The sequence below is a fragment of the Dromaius novaehollandiae genome, chromosome 18 (assembly GCF_036370855.1).
Source record: "Dromaius novaehollandiae isolate bDroNov1 chromosome 18, bDroNov1.hap1, whole genome shotgun sequence".
Taxonomy (NCBI): Eukaryota; Metazoa; Chordata; class Aves; order Casuariiformes; family Dromaiidae; genus Dromaius; species Dromaius novaehollandiae.
In genome coordinates, this window is record NC_088115.1 from 6,441,616 (window position 1) to 6,463,708 (window position 22,093).

The following is a 22,093-nucleotide window of genomic DNA, read 5'->3' on the forward strand; positions in this document are numbered from 1 at the left end:
AATGTTTTCTGTCACAACTTCTCATGAAGTCCTCACCAGTAGCCCTAGCATCATGCTCCTAGAAGACTGTGATGTTGTTCTGCCACTGACAAAACAGTTCAGGGTTTTTTTTCCTAAGCTTTTAGATAGTCAGTGTATTTTACCAAATGTGTATGTACCAAATGTGTATTGTACCAACTATGTTGTTCAGAAATGATTCACTAGTTATTCGGTGCTTAAGCCTCAGAAGCTGTCAACTTCTGCAGTGGGCAAAATGACAAATTCCTTTGCCTGAGATCCTGCTACCAGTTTGCTTCAGGGCTAGTTATTGCCAGACTCAGAGCTGCCGAGTTCTGGAGCACCTAAGCACTTTCCAAAACATTCTGATGGCAAAGCTTATTTTGTGCTGAAATGTAATTTATTGAGGATTTTTTGTTTTGTTCCAGATTTCAGCTCCTGGGGGACTACATATGCCTGACATAAGATCCCAGCTTCAGGTGATAGGCATTACTAGGGAAAGAACTAAAACCCTGTAGAAGCATTTACAGTGTTTTTAACATACAGGACAACTGGGAATTTTTAAAAAGACTGACACAAAAGCAAGATGGTGTCCTAAATAAATATTAATCAGCCTTTTTTATGTTGCCAAGATTCATATAAAAAATGGCATGCCAGCTGCTGCCAGCAGCAAATTCCATCTCTAACACATAATTTCACCTGCAGACCATTAACACATCTCCATCAAATCAACTTCAGCAGACAACTCTTACTTCTGATTGGTTGATTTTCTTCCATCACTCTTCACATTTCAGGATCTGCCATCTTAGGAATTTACTAGAAAAATCTAGAAGCCTAACTCAACTCTGTTGTACCGGTCTAGCTTGTAAAACAGATTTGAAATCATTGCTTCAGCCATCAAGTTTCCTAAACATGTATATATCATATTAATAGAAAATTATTAGAGGATAAATATGTATTTTCCAATCTTGTCTTAGGGAAAAATTATGAGACACAGGAATCACTCTTCATTGCCACCCTGAAGCATATGTTCTTTTCAACTCTTCCAAAACAAATGAGTATTGGTCTGTGAACAGCTATGGACAACAAAAGGTTTTCTATGTGTAAGCATCTCAGAAGAAATGTCTGAACATTGGTCATGTTAACTGTAATGGGATAAAACCTAAGAACACCAACTATGGAAAAAAAAACAATAACAATTATCTCCCTAGATATTACGATTGCCATAACAAATATGCATATCAAGTGCAAATAAAAAAATCTAAATGCAAGTTGAAAGAAACGCAGAGTCAAAAATTTGCTACAATTCAGCAAAAAAAAAATCCAAGCAGAGAGAAGAATTGCTGTTACTTTACTTTGTCTTCTAATAAAGCTATCGCCTTATTGCAAAGGATACTTCAACTGAAGGACAGAGCAACAGATAGGATGAGAAGCCAATGAAAGAAAATGAAAAAAATAATTCTAAAGAGCTTCCATTAGTCTTCACGAATTGTTCTGCAATATTCAGTGTTCTTCAGATTTTAGTGTTAACTTCTGCAACGTTAGCCTTAGCTGAAATAGCCAGCCAACTTTGTATTGTTTTGAAAAATCTCTACACTGTTCTCACCTCTCAAAGAGGAGCACGGACAGAAACAACTCATTATAGAATCCTTTAGCAATGCTGCCAGCTCTTAAGGAGGAAATTTTAGGTAATCATATATAAGCATACTATACTCCTCATTTCCATTTTATTAAATGGAAAAGTACATACAAAGTCAGGTGTTCATTCAGCAGAATGTTTAACAACTGCAAGTCAAACTGCCAAGTCTTACCTAGCTCACATTTTGTAGTGATTTGGCAGGGAACAAATTTCCAGTGTTCCCTACACCTGAAGTATGTTTAGTTTACCTGTGTATTTCCAGAGCACTGTTCATTTTTTATAGGTAAAATAGAAGGTAAAAGGCCACTTTTACAATTAGTGACCTTTTAAGCATCTTAATTTAGCTTTTACTTTATCAGCACTGTGAAAAATGGAAGCTCTCTTAAGAGTAGGACTGCCACAGTTGGTTAGTTGGAACAAAAAGTGGACACATTCCCAGTACCAAGACCGATATAAAAAGCAGGATAATACTATAAAAATATGTAGCTTACTTTGTGCCTTTTCACAGAAGTTTATCTGAAAGCCTAAAGCAAAAGAGACAAGTTCTTGTTCATTCACTGAAAGTCAAAGAATCTCACAACTATTAAGAATCACGTTTTACGTTTCGACATTCATTAATTAACTCTAAAATCATAAAACTAGTTTATTAGATAAAATTTTAGCCTGTGCTGAATATAGAACAATCCCATCATTTCTGGATCCCTCATTCGTAACACAGTCTCAAGCAACCTCACTGTTCAACGCACCAGGAAGGCAACCAGTGCTTGTACACATCAGGTAAAGAGGAAATCAATTTACTTTAAGGAGCGTTAGTTTCCTTAAGTTGTTAATAAAACTGGAATGGTAATTATTCCGGGATTTGTTGACAATTGTTATAAAAGATTACTTCAATATAACAGTTTGATTGTGAGAATTCAGTGGTAACAGGTAACACTCTTGAAGACTAAAGAGGTTGTTTTGTCCCCCAAAAGTGAATGGTTTTCATTAGATCCGCTCAAAATAAGCAGTGTTTGAGAAGGAACATATTATAATAATACATTTTAATATCCCAGGGTGGATGCTTCTACCTCTGGTTTCAGCTATACAAAAGCGACCTGAACAGCTGGCGCTCCCAGCGTTCCTGATGGAACCCTTCTCTCCTCTCTCGCCAAAGACTTCTTTACGTAGACAGTTGTCATCTCTCTCCTCACATCTCACTGCAACGAGCTAAGATTCACCATAGCAGCAACTATGCTTAAGTCCTAGCTACAGGTGCAGTTATTTGGGGTACAAATGGGAGTCATGGCAAAACTCCAACTCTGTCTCACTGAGCAATGCAGATGACCCAGCAACACTTGTACAAGCCACACGTGATGTAGCAGGAGAAGGTGGTGCAGGCACTAATATTCACGAGGAATTCAGGACTGTAGCACACTGCACGTTGCAGGCTACCATTTCTGACCATTCTGCCTTTTAGGCTGACAACTTAAAGGATGGAAGAATCCAAACTTTGCTCATGGCTCATAGCATTTGCTCATTTTGACGTCACACCAGGGATGAGTAGTGCAGAGGCCTTCTGCTTCCTGCAGCAAAGTGCTGCGCACCTGACGTGAAGCCTGTGAAAGGTAGTTTCAGCCAAGCGTAGCTGCTGCCCAAAGGACGCACAAGATGTGCCCTGCCTGCAGAAGAGCCAAGTGCCATCACTAGATCAGCCCTGGCCCACTCCAGCACTGGCTGACCTAGTGGATGGAAACGATATTCCCTCCGACTTTTACTGGGGTGTTTGTAATATCATAACCAGTTTTGCCATCCTAGAACCAATTTTACAGGAGTCAGCCACTTTACATCTACACAGCTCATTAAGGTCATATAGGATGGGAGCCATACTTCAAATCTCATCTATCCTAATAAACGGAATACTGAATATTTCACCTACCTCAGCTGTGGTAAAAGCCAGAAAATAGACTTTTTTTATTACCTTCCATATTGTTAATACATATTGGGTTTGTTTTTAATATCCATAACACAGTCTCCATGCCTATCTTCTCAAAATACTAATTTCTGTTAACTAAGGGATGTTTCTATAGTGAACTAGGCCAGAGTATCCACTGTGCAGGAAGTTTATGTGCATGTTTGCAAGGGACCACACAAGACATCAAACGTTTCAACAACAACAAAAAAATAGAAGTTGGCGTTTCACAGAAATTCAGGCCAGAAGGAAGCATCTAAGTTGATTTTTCCGTAATTCACAGGTCATTAAAATAATATCCCAGCCAACCAATGTGTCCTGCCAGGACAATTGGCCCTGCCTGGAATCCACTTGGGAGCAGCTAGAGGGTCAGAGGACTGGCTGGGCAGTAACAAGCTCCTCTCTTCAAACACCGCCTTGCCTGGTGTCTCCACAGTCTCCTCGTATCATGGGACAAGGAAGGCATTGAAGGCACTTGAGAGGGAGGGGAGCTCACAGGAGCTTGCCGTCTTCCCAAGAGCTGCTCAATAGTGTATGGAGGCAGATTTCTGGGAAGCATTTGGCTCACTGGAGATGTGCATATTGATAGCACTGCACACGTATACACACCCAGGCACGCAGCAGAAAAAGAGCACTAGCATGTCACCATACAGCAGCCACCAGAATAAGAAATATCAGCCACCTAACAGAAAAGTCTGGGTGCTCTTTGTCAAGCCTAAAGACTTTAGTCTAGCTACTATTTCAGCTCACAGAAAACTACAGTATGTACCACATATGTGGCACATCTTAGTTCACACCATGGAAAATGTATGCCTGGATACAGAAAAATACAGAAAGTTTTTGACTCAGTTTGAGTAACAAGAGAAAAGCACTTAACAGCCATACATCCGAACATTACGGAGTCAAAAAAAGAAAAATGAAAAATCCAGTGCTGCTTTCTTTCACACCAGTAGCACTGATGGCATAGCAGTTCCATGCAACACTGCAGTTAGCTGATAACTGTGCTATACGTTTCTTATGGACACAGTAGTGCCAACTCTGGACTTCATGAGTCTTATAGGATTTGGTGTCCCCTCCCATGAACTGCTCCAACCTACAGAATCTTGTGAATAAGACTCTATGTTTTTAATTCATTTTTCCCTCTGCGGTAAAATATAAAAACAGAAAAATAACAAAAAAGCCTCCAGAACAGGCTTGCATTATATTCAGAGGACAAGAAGCAAACAAGGTCAGCAATTAAAATTACCCACAGCAGTCTGCTAATGTCAATTTTAAGGTTCTGAAAAGAAATATCGGTAATAATAATGATAAAAATTCATCAGTGAAGATCAAAAATACATCAGCTAACTGCCTGCCTAGCTGAAGAACATGAAAATTTAAAAGAAGGAAGAATTTCTATTTTTCCTGCACTGAAAATTCCTTTCTCCCCCACAAAAACAACTTTCTGACTAGCTTAGAAGCTCACACTCCTCTGTTTTGCCTTAGAATTTCTTCCCATTTATTTGGCTCAGCTCTGCATCTATAACCTCTGCTTTATCCAGAGAATGTTTCTTTCTGAGTTCCAGGTTCGGGGACAAGCATGCATATTAGAGTTGTTCAGTTGAATTGTGGTTCTTATAAACAGCTTTTCTACTCCAAACAGATGCTTTGAATTAATTTAGATTTTTGGTGAACATGAATTCCATTTTTATTTACTGATATTTTTCTTTCTGATCACCTTCTTACTGTGTGTTTCAATTGTGTTATTATAAGCCATAAAGCCAGCCGTGATTCCTGGGCTTATACAAGATTCTTCATTCTTTCAAAGTCCCAGAACTGGGAACAAACACAAAGCTTTTCTCTTAAAGAAACAAGCAGGACAGATTCTCTCCAAAATTCCAGAAGTCCATTGGATTTTGAAGGGCCTTGGAAAAATAGTTCTATCACTGTGCAGAGCACAGGCTGGTCTTTAGTAAGGAATGAGTCTAAGACTCTGCATGACTAATCCCCTTGGTCTCAAACTGGGTAACAGAAGACAACTATTGCAAAAATATCAGCCTGTAGCCCCAACTGTCCACCTATCTTCTTCCCTCATCCTGGTCCCCATTAACTCCTTCTGAGTTAACTCTGAGCTCTCTAAAAGAGAAACACTTTCATCAGCTCCACATACAAAATCTGGCTCTCCCATGCAAAAGTAACAGTGAATCTGCATAGCTTTCAAAGGGGCAGGTCCTGCAGGGTGTCAGAGCACCACAAATAAAAGTGTTCTCAACCTTCATAATACTCTACGTGTGGTCTTCAGGCCTACAGCCAGAACTGATGCTCCTCAAACTCTATCTTCTGTTAAGTCTCAACCCAGAATGATGCCTCAGTTTAAGACTCCACATTTTCTTGACTATACCAGGATGCCTGATTGCTTGCCGAGAAAGTTGTAGCCATTTAAGGTTCTCCTTGAATCAACAACATTAACACATCTCTGCTCATATCTGAACCAAACTCTGCACAGCGTAGTTTGGATCTAGTGCACATGTCGAGGCTACTGCTGCTGGCCTGGGAAGCACCAAACGAAAATAGAGAAGTTGGAGGTATCGGTATCAAGAATTACGCTCCCACCTTCTAAGTTCAGCCTGGATCTGCTGCCTGTATTTTCTGCCACATTTAACTCAACAGATAAACCAAGAGTCAGTGAATTCCAAAGTAACTGCAAATAACCTCATATCAACAGGAACAGTGTAGACCAGAACCAGAAGCTGGTTCCTTTAGCTTAGCCAAAAGCATACCAAGATGGGTATATTGTAACACTCTGTAGCATAATCAAATAATAAGGGTTAATAAGGGAATAGTGGCATGTATGTTGAAGAATAACAATGACAGATCATCAACAGTTGTAAATTTGTCATGAAATCTGCATGGACCGGAAACTGAAAGAACAGTTCTAACTAATGACTGAAATTCTGGAATGGTCTGCTGAAAACCAGAGTGGAGCAAGGGGTCTAAACTGTTTTAAAGAGGAGCTTGATAAGCTTACACTAAGAGTATATGATATTATATGATAGAAGGGGTGAATTACTGGAGACAAAATATTAAACTTGTAGGAGTTCTTGGGTATCTAGCTTGCTAGCATCTCTAAGGGGTGACTGAAGGGATTATTGTATCAGCTCCACATTTCTGGGCTTCTGCTGATCCTGGCAGGCTGGGGTGGGGAGTGAGGAAGGAGGAGGAAGTCTCTCACTGCATTTCCATTGCATGATTTTTTTTTTTAAGAGATTTCCAAGGATTTTTTTCTTCCTTTGAGTCCTAACATGGATCATCAGCATGTCAAACTCATAGACAGTTAAAACAACTGCCAGATTTGGGACCAGCAGAACTTTTCATCCAGACCATACTGGTTTCTTTATTTCTCTGAAGCGCTGGGCAAAGTTTACTTCATAGGATCACTTGCAAGTTCCGTTCACAATTTCCATTCCCGCAAGATCCAGACTACTGGGGAGAGACTTTTCCTCTGGTACATCACGGTTGCAGGTTTTAGACGTTAACTATGGGTAGAAATTTGGAATAAAGTACTGCTGTGAGAATGCTGGGAATACAAAGAATGCGTTAAGCCACGGTGAGCAGAGACATTTAATCATCCTGTGGACCTCTCTGGACTGAACGTTTACTGACCAGTTGCTTGTTCTTGTGGAACATGACTCAATGTTCCTACTGGGCAGTAAGCAGCAACAGCTCTTGCCAGCTGCGAAGATGACCCAACCCTCACCTTCAGCAGCTCAGCTACCACAGAGCAACCAATACTGGTTGCTAAACCCAAATCTCTTGAGTATGATGTCCTAAGAGATAGCAAGGTTTTGATCCCAGCATTATTGCATCTGCAGTTTGGTGCATTGCTCCACAGCATGGACAACCAAATAGCTGAAGAATATTGACACAGTGCATTCATTTTGTTTGCTTTCGGTCTCAAACACTAATGCCACTCCAGCAGATGATTACCTGGAGGATACGAACACTAGGCAGTTAGATCTTCACTGCCAAAGATCTCAGAGTATTAATCAGATTTCAAAGGGAGACCCAACACAAACCTTCCCAGAAAGCTTCTATTTACTAAATGAAAACAGACAATGTGGACAAGCAGCTCCTGGAATCTATCCCAGGTGTTATGAGGGCAACACAGTGCCCTCAAAGGACAAAGTGTACAGCTGAGTTTCAGCAACTCGGTGATGAAGATGGTTCCCTGCTGTATGTTATGTTACGGGATCACAGTCAAGTCAGTTATTACTAACACCCGCCTACAGCAAAGCAAATGACATTGACTGAGCCCCAGATATAGCCCATGTCTTAACTAAAATATACTCTGTGTTCACACATTCATCATTTACAGTTTATTTTTGTAGGGTAGGAACAAAGCAGCAGCACTAACAAATCAAACAATTTCCAGTTTAAAGCATAAATAACCCCAAATCATGTCCCTGCTAGCATGGACAGTGAAACCAGCTGAGTCCTCCTGTGTGAACGTAAGGACAGGCACACCACATGGGCCAGAGACACCAGCTCCAACCACACTTACTCAACTTTCAGCATATCCACACTTACTGAGATGTTCCTTCTCCCATTCTCTCAGCTGCAATCCTTGTCAGCAGGATCAGCAGAGATGAGCCACGTGAACAGGCCAGAGAGTAAATTCTTGTTCTCACCCCTGAGGACATCTAGGATTGAGGTACAATGGTAAAGCTTAACGTGTGTGAAGCTTTTTTGGCCATGGCTCTGGTATAACCAGCTAGGCAAATAAAGAGCTCCAGGGTGTAACTCCAATTCATCTCCAAAAGAAATAAGTGAATTAGAAATATATTTTAAAAATAGATTTTGCATTTCCAGGACAACACTGAAAAGCTTGTTCTCATATTTAACAACATGTGTGCCCCGAGTGCAGTAAGAATTCAATTGCCAAGTTGCTGCTTTAGGGACTCCAATCCTTTAGATCTGACCACCTCTTCTTTCAATAGAAGTCAGAGCTCTCTCATAATTCCTTTGCATAAACTTGTATACACACTTCTTGTACCATACAGTTATATTACTTCTTGTACCATACAGTCATATTTTCTAGCTGTAACAGTTGGGCTACATTAGAACAGTAGTTCTCAGAAAGGTGAGAGTTGTCCTCTACTCTTCTTTGTATCAGCAAGGAAACTCGCTTTAAATTAAACTTCCAAATACACCAGTTTACACAGGATGACTGCTCCTACAACTCTGAGTAAAAAAGTACTTTGAAGAAAGAATAAAACTGCCATATCCTGAAGCAGCATATTCAATTCTAAATAGCATGACTACATTTAATCATCCATCAAATTTTTCTGGGAAATAACACCTTTTCAGCAGTAAAAACGTTCGGGGTCCATATAGTCTCTATAGCTACATCAGGTTGTCCAAAAGGATAAAGGCCACCCCATGCATGGCTCTGGGCTTCCAGCCTTGACCAGCTCTATGAAGCAGTTCAGGTCATCCCCCTACACAATCTTCCCTTCAAAGACCTCCTTCCTGTTCTCCACCCAGCCACATTTCTAAGGGGAAAGGGAGGACAGGAGAGGACATAAAAGGTAGGGAAAGGTTTCCAACTGTTTGGCATGAGACCAGGTCCTGCACTGACACTGACACTGATTCAGTAGGGGAACTGGTCGTTACAGGAAAACTCAGACGTGGTTCCATCATTCCCCAGAAGGGATTTCCAAATGTGATGCTTTTATCTTAATCCATAACCCCTCCCAGGTCAAAGAAACATAGCCATGTGTTTTTAAAGGAAACTGTTTTATCTCTGTCCACAAACCTCTTCAAAGTACAAACACTTTGCGCTCTGGTCCAAAAGCAAAGCGATGGCTAGTTCAATTTGGAGAACCTTTTCCAGAGAACTAGGTCCAAAGCAAACCATAAAACCCTCTTGGTCCACAGGAAAAGCCTGAACACAAATTGATAAAAAAGGCCGATTCCTTTTCAGCTTAGCTGTATCTGTTCCCAACAGCTGTCCTCTTTACGTCAAAGGGCATCTCAGAAAGTACCTCAGAAAGAATATTGGATGAATTATTCAAAACACAGACTAATTCTTGGTGCTTGGATTCTTTGTTCACTCTACGATCAGTGCAAGATGTGTGCCTTCAGAAGGGCTCACACGGCCTTCAGTAAAGGGCAAATACAAAGGCTTTGATTTGGAGAAGAGGAAATCAATTTAGCAGCTAATAAATACGCAATCTGTGCACTATACATACTTTGTCTCCCTTGATGCTCATACAAAAGTTAATGTGTCCTACCCTGCTAAGCACAAAGTTATTGCCCATGTCCATGTGAACTGCAGTTCAGCTCCTTTCAAAGCAGAACTGGGCAGCAGACAGGGAGTAGATACTTGGCAACATCACGTTGTATTTCCTCACAAACAGTAATAGCAGAGTTCCCTCCACGGAGGGTCAAAGTTGAGAAAGTCACGGTCACACATTTTGGAAGATGTTCTGCTGCATCACACATCTGTCCTGACATATCCAGGCCAACAACACGCATGTCTTGTGTAGGGTCTATGCAAGCATGGAGCAGGCATCCAATGGGCTGTATGGTCTGTACAGAGAGAGTCTTACAAGGACCTTTACTTACTGATGTCTGGCTTTTTTTCAAAAATTCACAAACTGTGCACAAAAACTTAACTAATTCTAGGACATCTGACAAAAGTCATACTTGTACCTTTCAACTTAACCATAGGGAGGCATAAACACATCACAGCTACACTAATAAAAGAACTTACATTGAAGCAACAAAATCGCCTAAGTAAAGGTCACAACTCTACCAACAAAAGCATACTACATAAATCTTTCAAGTCTAAAGTCTCCCCACCACCACCATAAGAGGGCTGAAACAAAGTGAAACCTCATAACTTTCCAGCTGCCTACAAGATACAGCTTAAGCTAACTTAAAATAAAGCAAAATGAAAAGTTCAAAACTTAAGTCAGGTATGCAGCCTGTTCAGAATACTGTTTCCAGAATTCAGATGCTCAGGGTGATATGAAGCTTTGCTGCTTGATCAAATTCTGAAGCCGAGCAGGTTATCAATTTTTTCCCCCTTTACTAACACCTCCAAATGCAGTTGGCTGACCAAGTTTATCTGTCTTACATCTACTCTGGGCTAAAATGGATCCCTTCTGTGCTCTGCGTACACCAAGTTTACAATATTAAAACATACACATTAATTCAAATCTCACCTTGCTGCCAACCTCCCTCCACTCTGCCCTTTTATTCACCTTCAAAAAGTTTCTTGGGGAGAGGGAAAAAAGAAAAAAAAAATCAGGCATAGTAACTGAGAGGTAAAAAGTGGCATTAAAAGAAGGCAGAAGTTATTTAGGCCCAATATTGCCCTCTTCTAATTCATAAGATTATTGTAACGCAGAGTGCTGATTTCTTAGCTTGCAGTCGTTTGTAGATTGCTGATACAGTTTGACTGTGGCAATTTGTTTGCTCCCTCAAAAAAAAAAAAAAAGCAAAACAAAAAGCCAAAGAAAAATAGCTGCCAGAAAAACTAATTGAGCCCACCGCCCATACTATCCACTCCAAAGATGCACTGGGGAAGAAAAAAGCTGGGGAGGCCACATGAATTATTTTGGCAGTGGGGCAGCTGGGCAGCAGAGAGCAGCTCCCTTGCGAGTCAGAAGCGTCGGCCTGTCTTGCAGACACCACACCACACCTCTGCCTTCTCAGCAAAGCCAGTTGTGAGGTCTGTCTGGCCTCAGAAGTTGATGTGGCAGCAACATCCAACACAAGCTCCTAAGGGAGTCTGTTTCCAGACATTAACAACTGACTTTGTCTTAGATTAGTTTAGTAGAAACAGGATTTAGGATAAGCATATGCCTAGTGTTTTTGTGCACAGGTATGGTTTGACAACCGAGGCAGCCAAGTCAATCTAAAGCTAGCTGGCTATCTCTGAAGAGGTGGTTTTCCTCCTCCGTGCCACCTCCAGCAGCACATTCATGCCTGCTCCCTCTTACCGGTGCTGGAGCTCATCAAAGCCTGCAGCAGGGCAGTTTGGGAAGCTCTGCCCCTTTTGAGGGGAAGGTTAGTTACTTGGACAAGCAACATGGTCTGGACAAGGGAGAGGGCAGAAACACGCAACCATGGGCAGTACAAAGACCTTTCGCACAGCAGCTACCTATTGGACCAGTTTAGTTGTATCAGAGAGCACCAGGCATGGATTATTCATCTGCACTGGTATATCACCAACACTGCCCCACCTCCAGCCCTGACCATTTGTTCTGGTGTCTTCCTTGTGCTGGCACTAGCATTTGTGCAGCAAGCTGCAGCAGGGAGCGGACCCAGCTACCAACTAACTTATTTTCCTCAGCTTCCCTTTCAGCTAGAACAGTTTCCTGACCCGGCTCGCTGCCCTGCCTGGAGGGGTAGCAGGGAAGGCAGAGAGAAACAAGCAGACTGGGGAGCCTGGTCGGTGGGTGAAGGGAGTCAGGGAGCGAATGAGTCAACTCATTCAGGAGCAGGACAGACTTATGTGAGATTAAAGTGACCATGTAACCTGTGTTGTTTTTTCTATATAAGCAGGCCATTACGTTAAATACTTGTTGGCTACCATCCCTTTCTGTTTAAATCCAATGAAGACAAACCTGAAGTGAACTCAGATGGTAACAACCTCCGGGGCTGAGGCTGAGAGACAGGCAAGGTTGAAATAACCAGGATTCCACTCACAGAAGGCTGTCTACATTAAAGGTATAACCTCATGAACACTTGCAGTCAAGATGAAGCTCATAACACAAGAATCTTGTGCTTCTCGTAACACATATCCCTTACAGAGGCTGCCACGTGTCATGCCACCTGCAGTGTCAGTTTTCCAAGGTTCTTATATACGGTTTATAAAACAAGTTCACCTAGCAAAAAAAATCAGTATGAGATTAATAACAGAGCCAACTTTTCCAATGGTATAAGGAGGTGGGGCAGGGGCTACCAAGCATGCCAGAGCCATAGCAAAAATTACTTTGTTTTGTTCATACCTCCAAAAGAACACTGAGAAAAAACAAAGAGGGTTTCAAGGCTGCACAAATCCTTCCTGCAACCCTGTCCCAGAAAAAAAGTAATCAAATGCACCCTCCCTGCAATTTCATGCTTCATGGGCAACTACTTAACCCCTAGACACCTTCAAATTAAGTTAGAGCACATTCTTTCTTATAGATTTTGATAATTAATCATTTTGACCTTTGAAGAACCACCCTGAACATCTGAGTCAGTTGCCTATTGAAGGGGATGAGACTCACAGCAATTTTTTTCAAGCACTCCGCAAACAGAGGTGCCAAAATCACTGAAGAGTGGCATGTATATATGGATGGATAACTAACATGCATTAGCTACTCCACTGTCAAAGCCTAGGAGAGACACAGTGTTCAAGCTTAACTACGAGTTGAACTGAAGAAACAAAGGCAAAGTGTCCCTCACTAGGGATTTACCATGAGTTAACTACCACACATTAATTAAACCAGGTTCAGCAACACACCTTTTTAAAAGGAAGAGAGTTTTCAGGGCTCAGCAGGCATTGCACTGTCAGTTACCCACTGTTCACAAGTCTCTTCTGCAACCAGACAAGCCTGCAACATTAAAAAGAAATCTGAGGATCTAGAAGACAAATAGAGGCTCTCTGCAGGGAACAACAGACTAGAATAATATGGTGTAGGACTTGCCTTACTGAAAATACACTTGCCAGGCAGACTAATGTAATACCTAACTGCACAGGGAGATTTCTGAAGGAGGGCTACCTGGCTAGCAATGATATAGTGAGAACCAGTAACAGCAGAAATTGCCCAAAACAAAACAGAAATCAACTTAAAAATGCAGTAACTACTGAAACAACTTACTTAGGGAAGCAGAAGATTCTCCCACCTTGGCATCTTTACAGGAATTGGGTTTCTCTTTGTAAAAGAGATGCTATAACTCAATCACAAATGATCAGGCTCAAGACAGGAATTACTGAAACCCTTGTTCATTTTTCCTAAATAAGAGGCCAAACTGGATGATTATAATAATCTTTCCCGACCATAATATCCAGGGAGGAACCCACACCCAAAGGGCCTAGGTGACAATCCCAGAACCATGACGAAAAGGTTCAACTGACAAACTCAGCTTAGTTTTCTTTGAAATTTGTTGCAGCACAGTAACTACCACCTCCCTGAAAAGGGTGCCGTAGCCTCAGCATGCTGATGGAAGTGCAACAAAAATACACATATCTGAGGAGGCATTTCTCTTTAGTGAATAGCGTAGTGCATTTTAAATAAGGTACGTGAGATCTGGGAACTTAGAGAGGATGCCAGAAGCGTAACATTCATTCAGAGATTTTTTGGTACCTTCTTGATAAACATCACTTCAGTGAAACTCAGATGGACATCTGCTGCTGGGTCCTGCACTGCTGGACAGAGCAGTACACAAACACGCTGAGCCGTTTTTCTTTCTCTCGTGTAGTTTTTGTTTCTAGCCACCACAAGCTACAGTAGCTGCTCTCCCCACTGGAGGATAGGCCTCCATTTTTCTTCCAGCTCACATAAAGTTTTATCAAATCTAAGTCCAACAGAAGATGCCGGACTTCAAAAACAACGATGATGTCCCAACTAGAAGATACAAGCAAGATGTTTCTATTTGTTTGACCACCGGGAGCTTGATATGGTTACACAAGACCTTCATTTAAAGCACTCATATCCCATAATTAATGCTTCATTCTATACACCAGGGACTATGAATAAGTTTAATTTTGGTGGCCTTTTTTCAACAAGCTCAAGTTTGGGATGTACACAATCTCTGTTGTTGCTTCCTCACACACACACTCATCTTTCTTTCACAGGATGGTCATTATTTTGACAAGCAACGGTGTGATTTTCAATCCTGTCAACTCAATCAAGTCAGCATAAAATAACTGAAAAAAACCTCTTAGCATCTGATTAGACTGATCAGTATTTCTGCCCCCCTCCTCCCCCCCCCCCCCAGGAAAACAAGTATGTAGAAATGTCAGTCGATTACAAGTAAACCAAAATGTAAAGATGAAGTGCAAAAACATATGCTTACATATAAATATGATACTGCATGCACAGGTGCAAACCGAGACACAAACAAACATAAAGCAGATCTGGTCAGCTATACCCTGGCAGAACTACTGCACACGAATAAACTGGCAGGTACAAATGGACTGAAATATGTTGATTTGCTCACCACACAAGTATCATTACCTTCCATAATAAATGCAAACACATCCAAGATGACACACACACATCAATCTAACAAATCTACAAATGTCAGTTGGCAACAGCTGTGCACATTAACACATACTGGTTTTACAATTCCACGGTGGGCAAGAGTAATTGCAGTCAACATCAGATTTTATTCAATCAGTTCTCACATGCTAAAGATATAACTCACTTTGCCTACATTACAATAAGAACACGTGATTAATATGCATTTAAAGATAACGTGTATTTTACCTACTGAATACAAACATTAATTCTCTCCTCCACTCCCTTCTCCTTTTTATCATGTTCTTTTCTATCTTCCTTTTTTTCTTATCTAAATTTTATGTTTCATTTTCCCTGGCTATTCAAACATCGCTTCATACCTAATCTGCTCACTTACTGCTCTATTTGCTCCATGACCTCTCCACATCCTGACAGTCTGTCTTCTTGTTCCTCAAATTCTGTCCTCTGAGCTTCCCTAAGCAAACTTTGTTTACTGGGACTCATCCTTCTTACCTTCTCCACACATTCTGCCTTTCAGCTCCCAGACCAAAGTCCATCCTCTAGCCTTTTGGCCTTCCTACGGGCAATCAACTCTCAAGGCATCTTTCTCTCACTTGTGTTGGGCTAGCATAAATAATTGCTCTGCTCCCAGACTTGCAAGCCCACTCATTATTGGTGCAGCGTCTACTTTGGAAACTGAAGCAGTGCCCACACTGCATCCCTGCAAGTGCAACATCTCAGCACAGGGACATCAGTGTCCCTGTTGTCTCCTCCCTCATGCTGAGGACCTCCTCCAGGAGCACTGTTCGTGGGGAGAACAGCCCACTCTGCATGCACAAAGGGAGCAGCACAAAGAGAAGGAGGATGCAGGAGTAATAGCGTCCCTTGGTAAGTTCCTGTACACCAAGGAGTGTGTTGATTACAGTGATGTCCACAACTGGTTTCAGTAATACTCTGCTTTTTACAGCACTGTCTGAAGTAACGCTGAGTACCCCCAAAACATCCTAAATCTCCTAAAGACACAGCACAGGTAACACACAGGCAACAAATCCATCAAACCACAGCGACTGACAAAGAAGTCCATTTCAGTGCTCATCAAGTCTGTCATCTGCCGAACGTGAATGATACCGAACCTGTCTAAAAGCCTCCTGTAAGCTCCTTGTCAGCCAGGTAAAGAAAAGTGCAAGGCAGAACTTCCTAGGACTTATGCAGAAACATATATACCAACTCCACCACTTCACGTGATGTTCTGAATGGCAGCCAAGGGCAAGACTGGACTCAAATTAGTCACTTAGAGCACCCAGACAAATACCCCTCTGCCCTTTCCCTGCTACTCTTCCACACCAGTTTCCTTGCCTCATATCCACATACAAGTCTGCCTAACCAAACACCACACTTCTCTGATTTGCACTGAAACCAAAAAGATTATGGCTGGAGTAGAGATGGAAAAGGCCGAGATGGGTGTACAGACAGGATGATATCTGAGAATCCCAACTTCCAGTGAATTTATCAGGAATTCCCAGCCCACTTAACATGCCCAATCTATTCGTGCACATCCTGAAAAGACATACACAATATATATGTTTTGATTTTGAAAGAAACCAGCATATTCCAAGCAACAAGTATTTTAAAAAGTCCCAGTTACCCTTCAACTCATACTGAATATAGAATCTGATACCGTAATAGCTGGTTAGAAGCATTTCTAACTTTTGCTTGGCTCTGGAGGTATAATGAGTGATTCCACAGGTTGCAATTACAGCTAAAATTCTTCCTCTGCCTTTGAATCAATAAAATTTCTAAATTTCATACAATAATTCTTCAAAGGATAGTTTTCTGAATAACATCAGCAGTAAAGACTGCTACTAATTTTGGCAGTGAGAGAAATATAAAATTGCTCCAATTACAGTTTGGGGTTTTTTTTTTTTAAATCGCTTTCAAAGTTGGATATCCTAGTTCCCACAGAATCTGTTTTTTCCACAAAACATCTAGGACACAAGACATGCAAGACTGTTCCCTCATTTTTAACATTACACGCAACTAAGGGAGACAACAATTCTTCACACCAACAGTCACTGGTGTCCACACAGATTTCAGTTTGTACATGAAAAATGAAAATTACAATCTCAAAAATGTTGAAATAGCATCTATTCTCATTACTTAAAGTTCCAACTCTTCTTTGTTTCCAATCTATCAGCTACGCATTGTCACCACTGTCAACTAGACTTGCCAGGGGAGGAATGGGAGGAAAGGAATGAAGCTCTCAGGTGCATGGGCATGAAAGGCTAATACAGGTAGCCAGGAGAAGACACACAAGAATGGAGCTGGGACATGCAGAATGCTGAGGATGAAAAGATCTGAGGCAATGCCCTGCTTGACTGCAAGGCTTGAGGGTCATCACTGTACAATAAGCCTAGTGTGAGGACAGCGAAGTGTCTCTTCATCTCAGTAGCACCATTTGAAGGGGCTCTTGCCTGTGTACAGAGACAGAAACAGTATAGAAGATCTAATTAAAAATAAAACAAAACAGGGTGATGTACAGAGAGGTACAGAGGGTACAGAGAGCCTCTGATGCCCTGGGTCTACTGTCTCAGCTCCAGCCATCAACATGAGGGGCCCATGAAGTCTTCCATGAAGACTTTTCCCCTGCACTACCACTTCCTGGGCTACTCTTTATCCTCCTTATCCTCTCTGGCAGCAAATACCCATTACAAAACTGCCAGCCCCTGTACCAAACCAGAAAATACCCAGCAAAGGTTCTATCACAGGCCAGCCTTTCCAGGCATGTGTCCTGTCAACACACTCATCTACAGAAGTAATCACAGTCTGAGGGAGAGGTTCTGTGGCCACTTTGAGGCTCACACAAGCGTGGGCTGAAGCTAAGGGAGTTGTCCCACCCTTTCCCTCTCCTTAGCCACTCATCCCGCTACTGCCTTTGCATCAGCAGTTGCACAAGCAGGGTCAGAGAATCTTTCTGGCTGAAAATTAACTAAAACTGTTTTTCTTTTCTTTTCTTTTTTTTTAACGACAGTTACTTTTTTCCAGCCTAATGACTTCCCTGATCCACCTCGCCATACAGTTTAAGCCAATTAAGTCAACACTGACACAGCCCTACTTTCTTTTCTCCCCACCCAGCAATGCATTCCTGCCACCTTCCTTGCACTAGTGCTCACCCAACCCTATAATAAGCCAATGCTGGGCACCCACACTACAGGAAACTTTCCACTTCTTTTTGCTGGGTTCATTTTCTGACATCTTAGCTCACTGAACCAGTTTGCCTTGGTATCAGCATGGAACCAGAGTCAGTGAACGGAGAGAGGTAGGAAACACACACCAGGGACAAGACCGCAGTACATCTACTCCTACCGGCTTTACCTGCCGTGGTACCACAGCTTCAACACACTGCTCAGCAAGCACTTTAAGCCTGATGAGGAAGCAGAGTCACCTAAAGAAATGTTCCTTCCCACCCCACTCGTATCTTCCCTTGCTTTGCACAGGTATTTGTACGGAAGCACAGGAATCCTGGTGGAGGGTTATCCCCCTGAGAAAGAGTTTCTTGTCAGCTACAGGAGCTTCCCAAGAAACTTTCATTCACAACCACTGTAACAGTAACATGCTCACCTCTGCAACAAGCTCTGGCTTTCCAGAGCCTACCTAGAATACATATACTCAGTTCCTCCCAGGGTGCCTCAACATACACATTACCTTAAAAGAGGTTACATATTTAGCTAATGCCGGCTTTCTCTGCAGATACATGCGTATCATGAAACTACCCCTTGTCTTCCTGAATTCATATTTAAATGCACATTTTAAACGAACTGCAGAAGAAATAACTGCCCTTCCTCTACCTGGAGCAAAATGTGGATATTTCTATGTCACCATATACTTGCATTGAATCACACGTTCTTTTGTCCCATAAGGGTGCAAAACCAAATGATCAGCCCTGAAGATGCACTGGATTCAGGGGAACGATTCATAAATACCGAAAGTATTGGCCAGATAAAAATACAAGGGACAACACAGAGAGTTATAAGCTACAGTGCAATCCTATTTCTAGTTTTATTGATACTGCTTTTGCATTTCATGCCTTCAGTCAAGTTGTTAATTCATGCAGTTTATTTAGGAAGTTTGAGATTACAGTTTTTGAAAGGTATTATAAACATGCATAGTATTAACTCTCCCAAGGCCCAATAGTTCCCAACTCCTTAATCCAGCAACTGTGAGATGTTCATGTCGTGGAAGCTGCAAACAGCATAAAATCACCATCTTGTTCTAACTATACTAAAATCTTCAGTTCATATAATCAGTTCTCCATCCAAACAGCTCCCCACCCCAGTCTCCATTTTCAGTGCAATCTAATCTAACAGGATGGAATACTCCTGAGCATAGGAAACAACTGCGACAAACGGATTTGTTGCTGAGAGCTCCTGCACCAACGCTATCATCACAAAGAGAGCCTTTTTTTTAAATTAAAAACAAAAAAGAAGAAAAAGTTCCCCACACAGGGCAAACAGCTTCTTTAGTATTACAATTCCCATATTAAATTTAAAAAAATAATCCCACACTGTGTGGCCACAGTCTAATGTTGCTCAAATAGAGAAGTCTCGATGGCCTGACTTTAAAGAAAAAACTCCAAAGGCTTTTGCTGTGGCTTTTCTGAAAACTAAATATCCACTGTTTTTGTAAGAATAGTCAACCACCAAAAAGTGCAGATGGGAACTCTGGCAATATTACCCTACCATAATACTCTAAGCTTCCATCAAAATAAACCAAAGAATATTTTAACCAGAAGTTCACCATCAAACTGTTTTTACTTAAACATCTGCCTTGCAAAAAAATGTATAAACAGATACAAAGGAACACAAAACACCAAGCAACAAAAACTGCTTGGTGACTGAGGGATATACCAGGACTCAAATCAGAGCCCTTCTTCGGCAGTTAGCAAGAGGCTAGCTACCGAACTGAAACACAGGCAGCAATGTTTTAAAAATATTAACCTGGTTGCCTCTGCGGTCACCCTATTCCTCATGGGTCTACCACATCTTGTTAACACAAACACCAACGTGTCCATAAAGAAAGGAAAAGACCATTGCATGGTACCTAGCACACTTCTGTCAGACTGGACCGGCCATCAGAAAGTTGGCAGAGGGGCAGAGGTGGCCAAATGCTGCTGTGTGCCGATCTTAGCGATGTTGTAGCACGCTGTCTCCTAAAGCAGTTCATAACCAAGGGAAGAGGGGAGGCCACAAAGGGCACAGAACAGACTGTGTCTGAAAGAAGCCAGAGCAGAAGTCCACCCAGCCTCTGTCCCTCTCCTGACCGTTTTCCTTTCTCTCCTCTCTCCCACCAGAAGAGTCCTCTCCTCCCAGGCAAGCACGTGGTGGGTGCAACACCTGCTTTGAGCCAAAGCAAACTGGAACAGGACGCTAGTGGCCCAAAAGCTGCAGTTAGGCCCTGTATGTGTGGCAGCAGCACCCAGCCCCCCTCCCAGGTAGCTCGAGAGCCAACCTGAGCAGCACGGGGGGCACCGCCACCACCGCAGGCAGAGCTGCACTTCCTCCTAGGAGAGCCCTCCAGGCAAGGCCTGGATGCTGCAAGAGGCCAGGCAGTCGGAGACAGCGATCTGCGCAGGGACTGGGACAGCAAGGGGAAAAGACCCCGTGCCACCTACAGAGCAGGGGCATCGCTGAGGCGCGGCGATGCCTAACGGAAAGCTGGGGGCAAGGCGCGGGCCAGGCAAGGCCCGGAGCTGGCCCTGCTGGTGCACAGGGCATGGCCTGCGGGACAGAGCTGGGGGTCGAGGGTGGGGAGACCAGACAGCGGGAGCCTAAGGACCCCGGCGAGTGCGGATCAAGGGGTACGCTGCGGGCACCCAAATTACCAGCAGGGAAAAGCACAGCGCGGAAGCGTGCGGGCGCTGCCCTGGCCAGGGCACGTCGCTCAGGTCCAGCGGCGCATCCGCGCTCCACCTGCCCCTGCCCGGCGGCGCCTCCTCCCCACCCCGCTCCCAGCGGGCCCCAGCCCGGCCCGGCGGCGCCGCGGCCCCGGGGGCACCGCGTGGCAGGGCGGCGGTGCCCGGAGGCGCCCCAGCCTCCCCGGGCCGGGGCCGGGGCCGGGGCCGGGACCGGGCTCCGCCGGCGGGGGAACCGCGGCCCCGCGCGGGGGTCAGTGGCCACGCGAAGCCCCGACGAGCTGCCGGGGGGCAAAACCCCCTCCGACGCGCGCCTGCCCTTGGCGAAGCCTCGCTTGTTTACACGCGGCAACTCGGAGACTCCGCGCTGCAGAGCCCGCACAGTCTCGCCCCAAAATAACCTGCTGCCGCCCGGCCGGGGCAGGGCGGGGGCTCGCAGGAGGAGCGGGGGCCCGCGGCGCCCCGCGCAGCAGCGCCCGCCCGGCCGCGGAGCCCAGCGGGCGCCGCGCGGCCGGCCCGGCCCGGCCCGGCCCGGCCCGGCGGGGAGGCGGCGGGGCCGCAGGCGGAGGCGGCCGCGGCGCTCGGGGGTGCGGGCGGCGGAGCCGGGCCGCGCCGCGGCCTAGAGCGGGGCGCGCTGCCCGGCCCGGAAGCGGCGGCGGCGGGCGCGGCGCGGCCTAGCGCGGGGCTCGCTTACCCTGCATGCTGCTGACGGCCGTGTGTGCCGGCGGGCCGCCCGAGCCCGGCGTGCTGCTCCCGCTGCTGGAGCCGGAGCCGCTGCTGGGGCTGGGAGTCGCCATTGTGTGCGCCAGACGCGGAGCAGCGCGGAGGCTGCAATGCAGCAGGGACCCTCCCAGGCAGGACACCTAGAGCCCCGACTCCGTATAGCAGGCGCCGGAGCCTCCCCGTCCGTCTGTCCGCCCCCGGGCTGGGGCTCCCGCTTAACCCCTCCCAGGCAGGACACCTACAGCCCCGGCTCCGTATAGCAGGCGCCTCGGCTCCGCGCTGCGGCGGCGGCGGGGCCGGCGGGCCGCAGCCTTCCCGCGGGAGGGCGGCGGCGGCTGCTGGCCGGGCCGCGGCCTGGCCCCCGGCAGCCCGCCTGCGCCCGCGGGGCGCCGGGGGGGGCGGCCGGGCCCCTCGCCGTGGCCGCGCGTGGGAGCCTGTCCCCAGGGCCGGCCCCCCCTAGCCTGCAGGCTCCCTGTCCCCGTGGCCGGCCCCCCCTAGCCTGCAGGCTCCCTGTCCCCGTGGCCGGGCCCCCCTAGCCTGCAGGCTCCCTGTCCCCGTGGCCGGCCCCCCCTAGCCTGCAGGCTCCCTGTCCCCGTGGCCGGCCCCCCCTAGCCTGCAGGCTCCCTGTCCCCGTGGCCGGCCCCCCCTAGCCTGCAGGCTCC

The 22,093-nt window shown here is 44.8% G+C and overlaps 1 protein-coding gene across 4 annotated transcripts in view; it reads right to left on the minus strand.

Annotated features, from left to right (window-relative positions):
• Positions 1 to 21,639, minus strand: part of MAP2K4 (mitogen-activated protein kinase kinase 4) — a 105,576-nt gene extending 83,937 nt beyond the window's left edge. For 2 of the 4 annotated variants that reach the window (XM_064522511.1, XM_064522509.1), the window contains exons 1-2: positions 21,403 to 21,639; positions 2,128 to 2,160 (exon numbers count right to left, since the gene is read on the minus strand). In XM_064522511.1, the coding sequence (XP_064378581.1) occupies positions 2,128 to 2,160; positions 21,403 to 21,505 (136 nt within the window). In that variant the 5' untranslated portion in view covers positions 21,506 to 21,639. The remainder of the gene's footprint in view (positions 1 to 2,127; positions 2,161 to 21,402) is intronic. The other 2 variants (XM_064522512.1, XM_064522510.1) reach the window with 1 other exon arrangement.
• Between the last annotated feature and the right edge of the window lie 454 nt (positions 21,640 to 22,093).